General features: G+C 40.6%; 1 protein-coding gene across 2 annotated transcripts in view; it reads right to left on the bottom strand.

The window, feature by feature from the left end:
• Htt (huntingtin) overlaps positions 1–14357 on the bottom strand; it is a 138320-nt gene that overhangs the window by 109258 nt on the left and 14705 nt on the right. For both annotated transcript variants that reach the window (XR_001229382.2, XM_005365914.3), the window contains exons 3-7: positions 12841–12961; positions 10390–10449; positions 9558–9637; positions 4571–4709; positions 1842–1983 (exon numbers count right to left, since the gene is read on the bottom strand). Coding sequence is in view for 1 of the 2 variants with exons in the window: in XM_005365914.3 (XP_005365971.1) it covers positions 1842–1983; positions 4571–4709; positions 9558–9637; positions 10390–10449; positions 12841–12961 (542 nt within the window). In the remaining variant the exon portion in view is untranslated. The remainder of the gene's footprint in view (positions 1–1841; positions 1984–4570; positions 4710–9557; positions 9638–10389; positions 10450–12840; positions 12962–14357) is intronic.

Genomic DNA, 14357 nt, shown 5'->3' with positions numbered 1-14357 from the left:
AAAGGTGTGTTACTTTTGTTTATGTTGCACTAGTTTAAAGATGTAAGGATTTGTGTTTAATTATGTAAAGATATGTTGCATCTGTTTTACCTTCTCTGCCTAAGGCACCTGACTGGTCTAATAAAAAGCTGAATAGCCAACAGCTACGCAGAAAATGGATAGGTAGGGCTGTCAGGCAAAGAATAAATAGTAGGAGACATCTAGGCTTAAGAAGAATAGGAAGAAAAGAAAGGAAGAAGAGCAAATGAAGAACACACCCAGGTAAGAAGCCTGGCAGACATGAGAAGCAATGAAACTAAGATATACAGAAGAAAGAACCAGGCAGTAGCAGCGCACACCTTTAATCCCAGCACTCAGGAAGGCAGAGACAGGTGGATCTCTGTGAGTTTGAGGCCAGCCTGGTCTACAGAATGAGTGCCAGGACAGCCAGGACTACACAGAGAAACCCTGTCTCGAAAAACAAAACAAAATAACAACAACAACAACAAAAAGAAGACAATAAGCTCCAAGGCAAAAGATAAATAAAGAGAAACAGGTAAATCTAAATTAAAAGAGTTAGCCAGGGACTGGAGAGATGGCTCAGTGGTTAAGAGCATTGAGCGCTTTTCCAGAGAACTCAGGTTCAGTTCCCAGCAACCAGATGGCAGCTCACAACTGTCTGGAACTCCAGTTCCAAGGGACCTAACACTCATCAAAAAACACCAATGCACATAAAACTTAAATAAAAATAAACATAAATCAAAAGAGCTAGCCAGAAAAGAGCTAAGCTAAGGCTGAGCATTCAAAACTCAATAAGAAGCCTCCATGTCATGATGTGGGAACTGGTTGATGGCCTAAAAGAAAAAGCCTAGTATAGTTCACTGCTCAGAGAACCCCAGTACACACTAGCAAAAGAAGAGACTTAGAAGAGTACCCTATTGTAAGCCTGGCAGTTAGAGGGAAGGGTGACATAAGCAAGACTATGAAACATGGGTTATGTGTACGCCTAGATCAAGGAGCAGCTTTGCAGCATAAAACATGCCCTTGGCTTGGCAAGACCCTTACAGGGAATAGAACTATATTTATAAGCCATATAATTATATCAAGTGTCCATATGGTTACTCTAGCAGGATTTGCTAGTGTCGATTTTGATTTTGACAGGAGACAAAAATGAAATGGAAAATGTTGGTTTCCTAGAGTACCTACAGAGGGCTAAGGCAAAGCCTCAGGTCTCTTGAACAAAGGGCCAGGCCAGAAGGTGAGTAAGATTATATACCAGCTGGGTGTCCTAGGGCACAGCTACAGCTGAGAAGTCACCAAGACCACTAGAAGCTTACAGCATCCCTGACAAAAATATGACAAAAATCATATTTATCAGTCAGCAGTTGTGAACAGCTTAGTCCAGATGCCAAGGGTTAGTGTAGCTTAAAAGATGGAGCACATGCTAATACTGGGCCACTTGACCCTTTGCTGAGGAATAATGCTTTTGTACACTGTAAAGATTTGTCACTTGTATTGGTTTAATAAAACGCTGATTGGTCAGTAGCCAGGAAGAAAGTATAGGCAGGATGACCAGACTAGAAGAGTTCTTCTGGGAAGAGGAAAGTCTCAGTCTTCAGTCACCAGCCAGACACAGAGGAAGCAAGATGAGAATGTCTCACTAATAAAAGGTACCAAGCCACATAGCTCACATAGACAAGAATTATGGGTTAATTTAGGTTGTAGGAACTAGTTAATAATAAGTCTGAGCTTAAAAGACAAACAGGTTATAATTGTTATAAGTCTCTGTGTGTTTCTTTGGGACTGAATGGCTGTGGGACCTGGCCGATAGAAACTTCCATCTACAACCCTTTCTTTTTTACCTAAGAGCACATTTAGGAGCCAATTATAGAAGTACTGTGTCCTCCTGGAGTGCTGGCAGATGCTCACTGCTGAGCCAGCTGCTGTCCGTCGGACAGTGGGAGAACTTGACTTCAGATTTGCTATGAAAGCTTTCAACAGAACCTGTAAAAGCAAAACCCAAGATGAAAGCCAAACTGTGGAGCTTATGACACATTTCATAGAACTCCAAATCTTGTAGGACACAAACTGTGACAAACTGACACATTTTTCATAGATGAAAGGAAATATCCCAAATTTATGGTAGTCAGTGCTAATCAACACAATCTATTTTCTTCCTTATAAACTGCATTAGGAAGGCTATGAGACGCTCAAATGGTAAAAACACTTGTTGATGGCCTAAGTTCAATCCCCAGAACCCACATGGTAGGAGAGAACCAACTTGCATTCATCCACACAAATAAGTACATACACACAAATGCACGTATGTATGCACACGCGTGCGCATACATACATACATATACACACACACACCAACCAAAATTTAAAAATCTACATCAGATACTTATTTGCTGTGAGTGGCAGTCTCAATATCTCAAGTTTTACACACAGTATTCAAAGACAGAGGTGGTAATAACACTACATTAAATAAACTTAACAATAATAAGAAAAAAAAGCAGTGAACAACTACAGTAATAATCTGGCCTATGAATCACCTGCACAAGTGTGAACTGCTGAACTAAAGTACCTGCCAAGACTGGCAATTCTGTGAGTAGAAGGCTGTAACTTACAGACATGACAGTAGGCCATGCACAACCTTCTAAAAAACCAGAGATAAGATGTTCATGGTAACCTCCAAAATAAGCCTGTATCATTCCTCTTTAGCTCTTCTCTTTCTTCTTTCATTTATTTAACCTTGTTTCTCTTATCTTCCTTTAATTTGCCTATCTCACTCCTTTACCTATTCACTTACTATTTCCACATTTAGCCTAAATAACTGTTAACTTCAAAGCATGTTCCATAATAGCCCTGCCATTTTCAGTTTCAGGGCACTGATGACGTATTAGTGGCTGCAATTGATTCTAAGTGTGTGTCTATATCTTGTATGGTTTGATGTTGCTGATAGGACAACTGTAAAAAGATAGTAGGGTTAGAGCCAAGTTCATCCAATAAATGTAATTTTAAAAATCCAAACCCAGCAAAATAAGCATTATTGAGTTTGACTCTGACACAGGACCAGGACGAGTAGGAAAGGATGGTACTCTGTTTCTAGGGCCCAGCAGACGAATGAACACAAGTCAAAGGTTCATGAAGGAGGTAGTAACTACTCTATTAAAAAAGAAAGGGGAGTGTCACTTTACTCAAATGGCATCTATATCATGGAAAGATCAAGAACCACCCACTATGTGTATATATCTCTGAGCTCTGACTGCAATTATCAGAGTATTACATTCTGCTCATTCCAGCAGCCATTTAGAAGCTTCCACCCACGAGGGTAGGAATAACAGTGACAGCGGTAGCAGCTCCCTCAACAAGCAGGTAAGTTTAGTTACGCTAATTCCTTAGACACATCATTTCCATTCCTCATTTTAAACTCCACAAAATCATCTTTTTAAACATCACACAGGTATTAACAGGAAACCACTGTACCTCAAGAGGAAAAAAAAACAAAAAACAAAAACAAACAAAAGACCCATGAATTTAAATAACACTTATATACCCAGCTCTGAAGTGGGCAAACACAGGAAAGTCATGCGAGCTTGATAGCATCTAGCCTAACCAAGAAAAAGCAAGTCCCAGGTTTGAAGAAGAAACTCAGCCTCAAAAAGAATAGACAAGGAGTGATAGACAGGGACGCCTAGCATCTTCTCCTGGTCTCCATGCACACACACAGGCTCATGCAGCCACACACACAGGCACATATACTTACATATAAACAAATAATCTATTTTTAAAAGACAGAAACTTAGCTCAGGAGTTAAGAGCACTGGCTGCTCTTCCATAGGACCCAGGTTCTTTTTGCAGCAACAACATGGTGGCTCACAATCATCTGTAACTTTATTTATTTATTTATTTATTTATTTATTTATTTATTTATTTATTTATTTATTTATTTTTGAGACAGTGTTTCTCGGTAGCTTTTTGGTTCCTGTCCTGGAACTAGCTCTTGTAGACCAGGCTGGCCTCAAACTCACAGAGATCTGCCTGCCTCTGCCTCCCGAGTGCTGGGATTAAAGGCGTGCGCCACCACTGCCTGGCTTCATCTGTAACTTTAATTCCAGGGTATCCAACACCCTCTCCTAGCTTCTGAGAACACTAAGCATGCACATGATACATAGACAAAACACCCATACACATAAAACAAACAATTTTAAAATAAACCATTTTTAAAAGGATTAAAAACAATACCAAGAATATTGCAACGCACAAATGTGCAACAAAATCCTCACACTATAAACAAAAGGGAAGCTCTGGTGGCTTTACAGCATCCACACCCACAAGGCCGATCAGCTCTTCTTCACTCTTTCCTATGTAGTCTCTTTCCTCAGCTAGCCCAACTGGTCAATCCAATGCACCAAAATCCATCCACTATGGGAAAATGCCTTTGAATTTGCATCTATAAACTATCTCTCTTAATGTTCTTAAGATGTCTCTAAGTGAAACAAACATGACTCCAGAAGCAATCTCAAAGACTGTCCCCCCAGAGGCCATCACCCCCCCCAAGACTCATTCCTAGAGGCAACAACCATACCTTAATTTCATTGTCATTTGCAAAATTTCCAAAAGAAGCCATAATTTTGGGAACAGCTGCAGCCAAGGTCTCCTGAACTGATTCCTCAGGTCTCTTGCTTGTTCGGGTCAGGCACGGAAGAAGGTTCACTAGGTAAGGCCTGTATGTGCAAGAGGAATACTCATCATTTTCAGGTCTCCTCCATTAAGAAACATATGCTCATGATTCCCTGTTAGGGAAAACCCAGTTTTGGTTTTTCTTTTTTCTTTTTTTTTTTCAAGACAGGGTTTCTCTGTAGCTTTGAAGCCTGTCCTGGAACTAGCCCTTGTAAAACAGGCTGGCCTCAAACTCTTAGAGATCCGCTTGCCTCTGCCTCCTGAGTGCTGGGATTAAAAACTTGCAACACCACCACCCAGCAAAAGCCAGTTTTGTAGGTAAATTGGTCCTCAACGGAGAACACAATGCTCAACCACAAGCACAGGAGGCATAAATGCTAATAAATTTCAACTGTCCTTCATCTCTCCCATGGGTTACAAAGGATATTAAGAGGTTTGGTTTAAGGGCAAGCAAGATGATTTCGTGGGTAAAGGCACCTTATGACAAGTCTGAAGACCTAAGTTTGATTCCTAGGAACCAAAAAAAAGAGAGAGAAAGAATCAACTTCTGAAGGTTGTCCACTAACTTCACTCATGTGACATGGCGCACACACACAGACACACAAACAAAATGTAATTTAAAAGGTTGGCTTTAAATATTATTTGTAGCAAATTATAACTTAAGTTGTATTTTAAATAGATTTTAAAAATACTTCTTTTTTTTTAAGATTTTATTTATTATGTATACAGTGTTCTGTCTTCATGTATACCTGCAGGTCAGAAGAGAGCACCAGATCTCATAGATCTTAAAAATACTTCTTTAGGGCTGGAGAGATGGCTCAGTGGTTAAGAACAGTGTCTGCTCTTCCAGAGGACCCAGGTTCAATTCCCAGCACCCACATGGCAGCTCACAACTGTCTGTAACTCTAGTTCCAGGGGATCTGACACCCTCACACCAATGCACATAAAATAAAGTTAAATAAATTTAAAAAAAAAATACTACTTTAAAGGGGAAGGGGGAGGGAGGGACATGGGAAGAGGTGGAAATTTTTAATAATAATAATAATAAAGACTCCAGTTGGAATCCAATGGAACAAGATCTTAGAGATTCCAGAGTCCATCACAGTCCTAAGTGATGCAGGTACTCAAAAGCTCTCTTGGGCCAGGCTACTCAGATAGCTCAGCAGGAAAAGGTGTCTGCTGCCAGCACTAAGAATCTGAATTCCATCTCATGGTGTCCTCCACACATGTGCCTTAACACACAAGTATACGCAATGAATACACAAATGTATTTTTTTCACAAATGCATTTTTTAACAGCTCACTGCTCTAATCACAATTTGAGTTGATGCTCATGAATATACTATCTTACTAAGAAAAACATCAGATCCCAAGACCAAGACTGAAATCCAAGGGTCATTCACAAGTCAGTATGAGATTACATTTATGCTTAATCTACATGATGGCAGACTGTGGGGTGTGTGTGTGTGTGTGTGTGTGTGTGTGTGTGTGTGTGTGTGTGAACTATGTTCAACTTGATTGTGACAAAGTTGGTATTTTAAACTTTAAAAACCCATGTATTGGGGCTGGAGAGATAGCTTGGAGATTAAGAGCACCGGCTGCTCTTCCAGAGGTCCTGAGTTCAATTTCCAGAAACCACATGGTAGCTCACAATCATCTGTAATGAGACCTGGCACTGTCTCCTGGAAAGTGTATATATAATAAATAAATAAATTTTTAGAGAAAAACCACAAAAAAAAATACTACTTTAAAAAAAATTGAGGGAACAAAAGAGGGAGCCTATACAGCAAGTACAGGAGATGAGTTTGATCCCTAGCATCCACAAAAAGACATAGTGGTGCTCACTTGTACTCCCTGCACTAGAGAGTCAGAAACAAATGAATCCCTGAGGTTAATGGTCTGTCAGTCTAGCCTCATCAGCAGATCCCAGAACAGTCAAAGACCGTCTCAAAAAACAAGCTGGACAACACCCAGGTGTCTTTCCTGAGGAACAACACCCAGGAAGGAATGACACCTCTAACCTCTCTACACATAAGCATTGGCACACACCCTTAAACAATAACATTTTTGAACAAAATAAAATACAGACATCATTTTACTGAAAAAGTCATATTTAAAAACTATTATGGGAGCCAGGTGTGGGTGGCACATGCCTTTAATTCCAGGACTCAGGAGGCAGAGCCAGGTGGATCTCTGTGAGTTCAAGGGCAACCTGGTCTACACAAAGAGAGTTCCAGGATAGCCAGAGGTGTTATACAGAGAAACCCTGTCAAAAAAAAAAAAAAACAAATCAGCAACAAACAAAAAAACCCTACTGTGGGATAGCTGTTTCCTCCGTATTTGATATAACCATCATCATCATGAAGCAGAGCAGCTGTGGTGACTTACCGGGACAAGTTAGAGCAACACACATGACAGCAAAGTAACGAGAATTACAAACCGGTTACCTAGGCCTTTGGCAATGGAGCTGTTACTGCTCCCTTTTGGAGAAGAGAAGGTCACAAGGCCCTCAAGATTCTAATCACCTTTGTGCCACAGGTATACATTACCTTAGAAGTACTAAGGAATTTAAAAGGCAAACTTACTGGAGGTGAAACATTCAATGGCATAGCTGCCTGTGAGTTGTCTATGCCCTTGTACATAGCCAAATGAACCCATTAATTTGACAAGTTGGACTTGATGGGACTTTTCTTTGGCAAGCCAACTCCTTTTGAGTAGAAATCTATACAAGTCTCTTGTATGCTTCCCAGAAAAGATGCACAATCTCTAGGGGGTAAAAGTATTCAAATTAAATGAGACCTTCAAACAACAACCCAGTCCGTAGAAAGAAAAACATGTATAGAATAGGAGGACTGAAAAAAAGACACATGGTTAACATTAGGGTACCTGCTATAAGCCCCTCTTATGTAGCAGGCAGGCTATATATAGTACAGTCACCTTTATGACTCATATATCTGTGACATCTTGAAATATATTAGACAAAAAGGCTAGAAAGTCTGCATAAGGAGATGACAATTTTTCTGACACGTGAAGCCATCATGAGGAAAAAAAACCAGATTTGTTTGGAGAACTAACATCAGACCATGAGTCAATATAACATGTCTGAGGTGATGACCCAGCAGAGGGGTTGGCAGAGGCTAGAATGTCCCTTGCCTTGAGTGAGAAGTCTAGACTGTCTGAACAGCACTAGGAATAATTAAGAGGGTTTAAGGAAGGAAATGACAGAACAGTCAACACTTTTGAACACCCCTTTGCTGTGTTGTAAACCTGGGATGTACTGTCTCAAAAATATTACAATTACAACTTGATCTGGAAATGTGGCTTGGTGGCAAAGTGAACACTTAAGCATACCTGAGACCTATTCTCAGCAAACACAAAAATATATACATAAGCACAGTAAAAAGAAAGGGTCTATAAAAAGAAAGTTTCACGTGGCCACATAAAATTCTTACTGAAACTCAACCTCAACTGAACACATCATTGTTGCTTATAAATGAAAGATTTAGAGCACTCTACCAGTTTCTCGTGGATAGAACCAAGGGTCTTTGGGACACGGGCATTACATTTTGTCAGTTGAGGACAGAACTGAATAAAACTAAAGCCCTGTTTTGTTACTCAAGCCAACACACCAAATGGGTGGGCTGAACACAAGACTCAGTGATAGAGCAATTGTCTAGCGTGCCTGGGCCCTGGATTATAACAGAGGTTAGGAAATCAACAAGTTAAAATTTTATGTACAGTTCAAATTAATTTCTCCAATTCCAATGTGCTACACTGTGGGAGTTTGAATGTAATTGGGCCCCATAAGCTCATAGGGAATGACATTCTTAGAAGGTATGGTCTTAATGAAGTAGATGTGGCATTGTTGGAGAGGAAGTGTGCCATTGTGGGGGTGAGTTTTGAGGTCTCACATATGCTCAAGCCACAAGCAGTGTCTCAGTTCATTTCCTATTGTCTTTAGATCAAGATGTAGAATTCTCAGCACCATGTCTGCCTACAAAACAACCATGTCACACCACATGTTAGTGGACTAAATCTCTGAACTATAAACCACACCAACTAAATATTTTCCTCTGTAAGAGTTGCTGTGCTCATGATGTATATAGAAATTAAAAAGTAAGCCGGGCGGTGGTGGCGCACGCCTTTAATCCCAGCACTCGGGAGGCAGAGGCAGGCGGATCTCTGTGAGTTCGAGACCAGCCTGGTCTACAGAGGTAGTTCCAGGACAGGCTCCAAAGCCACAGAGAAACCCTGTCTCGAAAAACCAAAAAAAAAAAAAAAAGAAATTAAAAAGTAAATGTATATAGAAATTACAGAACATTCACAGTAATACAAAGCCTAACTAAGACATATACAAATACTTATTTTTCAATAACTGCTATACTTGCTGCTGCTGAGATCAGATTTAGTTTTCAATCATTTGGCAAGTATCTTTAACCAATACATTGTGTGGACACTGTATTCAGGTTGAACATCCAGCACAGAACAGGATGGCGAGACAATGTTACGCCGAGGAAGATATCCCATAAGTTTCTTGGGGAATGAAGGGACAAGAAAGAGGCACATTAATAGAGTATATGTGAAAATTCCTGAAAGAGATGGGTGTTAGAAAAGAAATATAAGAAAGGAATACTGACAGTAACTAGAAAGGGCAAAAACAGACAACTTAGAGGGGACAAAAATGATCTCTAATGGGGTGGATGCCTGCACTGGGCCAAGACCAGCAGGACTAGCCATCTACCAAACAAATCTTAAAAGTAATACAACTGCTGAGCAATGGTTGCACACGCCTTTAATCCCAGCACTGGGGAGGCAGAGGCAGGCGGATCTCTGTAAATTCAACACCAACCCTATCTCGAATAACCAAAAAAGAAAAAAAAAACCACAACTTACCTGCATTTTTGAGGTCGAACCAGGTGAGCCAGCTCAGCAAACCTCCACAGGGCTGCACGCAAACTTCGAGGAGCACCATTCTGAGAGGGGTTTACAAGTGATGTGTTACATTTAAGAGTTACAAGCACTTCCTACAGCTAGGTGTATGGTACTGGAGCTGCTTGCAGCCTCTTTTGGAGAGTTAGTAAACATACTCTTTCACTGTTAATTTTCAGAGAAAAGCCCAATTAAATGTGTAAAATAGCTGGTAACTATTTCAAAGATTTTTGAAATCCAGAGGGCTTTACTTAGAAAAATAAAGTTTTGCTTTTTGGGTTTTTTTGGTTTTTTCGAGACAGTGTTTCTCTGTGGCTTTTTGGAGCCTGTCCTGGAACTAGCTCTGTAGACCAGGCTGGTCTCGAACTCACAGAGATCCGCCTGCCACTGCCTCCCGAGTGCTGGGATTAAAGGCGTGCGCCACCATCACCCGGCCTAAAGTGTATTTAAAAAGGAAAGTTGCCAGGGGCTGAAGAGATAGCTCAGGGGTCAAGAGCACTTGCTGCTCTTGTAAAGGACTTCAATGGGCACTGCACACACATGGTACAGAGATATACATGGAGGCAAAACTCATACCCAAAAAAAATAAATCTTTTAAAAAGTTGAGTTGATACTTTTAAATTTCCATTCCACCTAATAAAAATGAGGCATATGTTTTTAAGGAAAACTGAAGTTCACTTCACCAAATGGCATTTCTTTATACAGTTTTTAATAACTTGCAAGATTAAAAAAAATCATAATGTACTCAACAGTGAAAAGAGTATGATCTTTGTAATAATGCAGAGCAAAGACCCACCTTTTTAATTTCCTTATAGAGTTCTAGCTGTAGCCTTGGAAGATTAGAATCCATCAACGCCTGTAAATAGATGGAAGAGATTTGTTACAGAAGATACATTCTACCCATAGTTCTAAATAAAGCTAAATGGCAACCAAAGTTTCAATTTTTAAGAAAAAGTAACATAACAGCAACTAAATGACAAAGCTTTTTGTTAGGAAAAAGGTAAATATACACAGAAATTACAGAACATTCTAAATTCAGGTCTCTACTAGGATAAAAATAGAAGAAAAAATAATTTAACATTTATAATAATCAAATACTATATAGCATCAAATTAAGATTAACTGTAAGCGCTCATAGTAAAACATTCAGTCTTCACTAGTTCACCCGGACAACTCAAGTGACCTCCCTTTCAGCCACATGCAGCACCTGCTATCTAGAGACCAAGAAGAAATGGTCAGGTCTAACTACCAACCTGACATAACCTAGAATTACTTGGAAATAGTCTCAATAGATACTGTCGGGGCTGGAGAGATGGCTCAGAGGTTAAGAGCATTGTCTGCTCTTCCAAAGGTCCTGAGTTCAATTCCCAGCAACCACATGGTGGCTCACAACCATCTGTAATGGTGTCTGGTGCCCTCTTCTGGCCTGCAGGCATACAGACAGAACATTGTATACATAATAAATAAATAAATATTTAAAAAAATAGATACTGTCTAGAGCAGGTTGTCTTGTGGGCATATTTGTAAGGGACTGTCTTGTCTTAGTTGCTGTGTGATGGCTCAGGCAGATAATGAACAGCATAATTGCCTGGGTTTGGATCCTGGACTGACTGAAAGAAAAGAAAGTTAGCTGAGTATCAGGCATACATACACTTATTGTCTCTCCGTCTTGACTGTGGCTGTGACCAACTGCTTTGAGTTCCGGTTGCTTTGACTTCACTGTAATGATGGACTATGACCTGAAGTTCTAAGTCAAATCCTTCTTTCCTTCAGTTTTTTTTGTCAGTATATTTTATCACAGCACAACAGAAATGAAACAGGACACAGGGATCATGCACTGGGCCCATGAACTTCAAAGTCAAAGAAGAGGCACGTTTTGGAAAACTGACTCAGAAGAATAACATTACACTAACTTCTTTTAAAAATTTAATTTTATAGCCGGGCAATGTTGGCGCACGTCTTTAATCCCAGCACTCGGGAGGCAGAGGCAGGCGAATCTCTGTGAGTTTGAGACCAGCCTGGTCTACGAGAGCTAGTTCCAGGACAGGCTCCAAAGCCACAGAGAAACCCTGTCTCAAAAAACCAAAAAAAAAAAAAATTTAATTTTATGTGGGCCTAAGTTTATGTATGTGTACAGGGTGTATATAGGAGCATGCAGAAATCAGAAAAAGGCACAGGAACCCTGAAACTTGGGTTACAATGATTACGAGCCACCTCATGGGTGCTGGGAGCTGAACTCAGGTTTCTGCAAAAGCAGTAACCTCTCTTAAGAAATCAACCATCTCTCCGGCCCCACCAGCATATTTTAAATCTTGATTTGGCTGCTATAGTTTGAACAAAAGCAGCAAATCAAGCTGGCAAACATACTAAAAGACTACTTTTCAAATAAAATTAAAAGTACATCAAAGCCTGTTTTAGCTACATAAATGTTTTGTGAAACAAAACCTACCTCATTCTTTGTAGAGAAAACCAAAATGTTCAAGTCTCCTAAGGATGATAAAGCTTATCATAGTGTTTTCTCCCACAATCCCCAGCCTGCCTCCACACATGGTTGACAAACAAAGCCCACAGCCCAATCACCTACCTCATAGCCTGGCACCATCCTAGCTCATGCCCTCCTCTCAGCTGGGGTCTCTCGTTCCACTCCCTATCAGGACTGGCTTCACACACAGCCAATGACATGCAGGGAGCTCTCATTTTCTACCAAGACACAAACCACTTGAACTGACCCTCAAGGCACCCCATTCTCCACATTATGAGAAGGACCTACCCTGCTCTTTGATCCAAACTTCCACGCAGGAGGTACAGTAGGTCTTTCCTGTTTCAGGAGACGACTTTAATATATTTTCATCACAAAAGACAGGTAATACCTGTCCATTTTCTGAGCTAGAGACTGGTCTTTATAATACACACATAGCAATTCTTACAAGACAAAAGTCCTGGACTGACTACTAGGAGACCATTTCTGCATTTCTACGCACTCCCTGATCCTGGCCTGAAGCCATCCCATTCTCCCACTTCGTCTTTCCTCTACCACAGTGAACGTACCTAGCTGGATCCTGGTCCACCTTAGTGGCTTACCCTGCAGACTGTAGCAGTTGAAGAGGCAGAAACATGAAAGCAGAAGAGAAAAAAGGAGATACTGGCCTGACTTACACTCAGGGCTAGGCTGTGAAAAGATGGAATCTGCACCATCAGAGACTAGAAACCACAAAGAAACAGAAAGGAATTAGAGAGAGGCTCTTACTTTGATGACTTTGTTGAGGCACTCATCAGCTACCATCCTGACGTCTGACTCCGCATCGTCACTGCACAGCAGAAACAGCTCCATAGCAATGCCCAAGAGTTTCTGAAATTCTGGAGAATTTCTAAGTAAAAAAGAGAGAGATTGTCACAGGCATAAGGGGACTAGGAGATCTGATGGCAAAATACAATGAGGGATCTAAATGGAATTTTGAAACAAGAAAGGGCAGTGGTGGCACACACCTTTAACCTTTTTTTTTTTTTTTTTTGGTTTTTCGAGACAGGGTTTCTCTGTGGCTTTGGAGCCTGTCCTGGAACTAGCTCTGTAGACCAGGCTGGTCTCGAACTCACAGAGATCCGCGTGCCTCTGCCTCCCGAGTGCTGGGATTAAAGGCGTGCGCCACCATCGCCTGGCTGTAGGGCATTTTCTTAATTAGTGATTGATGTTGGAGGGTCTAGCCCATTGTTGTTAGAAAGAAACACCCCTAGTCTTGGGATTGTGGCGTCTATAAAAAAGCAGGCTGATCAAGCCATGAGGAACAAACAAGCCAGTAAGCAGCACCATCCATGGCCTCTGCATCAGCTCCTGCCTCCAGGTTCCTGTCCTGACTTCCATCATTGATAGACTGACTGTTAAATGGACACATAAATGAAAGCTGCTTTTGGTCATGGTGTTTCATCATAAGAATCTACTCTGAGACATCAGGTCCATAATCTGAGCACCCAGGTTGAAGCAGGAAGATCAAGAATTCAAGGTCATCCTTTGCCATATAGTGAGTTTGAGACCATCCTGGGCACTTGCTGCTCTTGCAGAGGACCTAGATTTGGCTACCAACACCCACACAGCAACTTACTTTAACTCCAGTTTCAGAGACTCAAGGGCCCTCTTATGGTCTCTGTGGGTTCAACACTTAACACACATAAAATAAAAATAAACAAATACTAAAAGAGTACAAATCAAACACCAACATCCCATTCAACTATCATATGGCTAAAATTCTCATAATAAGATGCCAAAAAGAAAACATTACCTATGACAGAGCCCCATACCCTTATAACACAGCTAGATGTGGTGAAAGCATCCTTATTTTAAATAGATTTTTCTTGATGCTGGGTTTTGCTATTTCAAAGGCTAATCACAAATTCAAGGTCCTCCTGTCTCAGCCTGCCAAATACCAGGATTACAGGTCTGTACCACACCACACTTAGACTAGATGAACTTTTTTAAAGATGGCTAGGGGTACAAAGGATATGTTTACTCCATTAAGAGTAAAAATACACAGTTGTTATGTTTGTTGTTGTTGTTGTTTTGGTTTTTGAAGACAGGGTTTCTCTGTGTAGCCCTGGCTGTCTTAGAACTCATTATACAGAATAGATTTTTCTGGAACTCATAGAGATCCACCTGCCTCTGCCTCCTGTGTGCTGGGATTAAAGACCTATGCCACCACCATCCAGCAATCAGTTTTTATTTCTATAGAAAGTTTCTAATACAATTATCTGAGAGACATCTTTAAAAAAAAA

This window comes from Microtus ochrogaster, unplaced genomic scaffold (assembly GCF_000317375.1).
Source record: "Microtus ochrogaster isolate Prairie Vole_2 unplaced genomic scaffold, MicOch1.0 UNK5, whole genome shotgun sequence".
Classification (NCBI taxonomy): Eukaryota; Metazoa; Chordata; class Mammalia; order Rodentia; family Cricetidae; genus Microtus; species Microtus ochrogaster.
The sequence above is the reverse complement of the archived record's forward strand: the minus strand, read 5'-3'. Positions and strand labels throughout refer to the sequence as shown.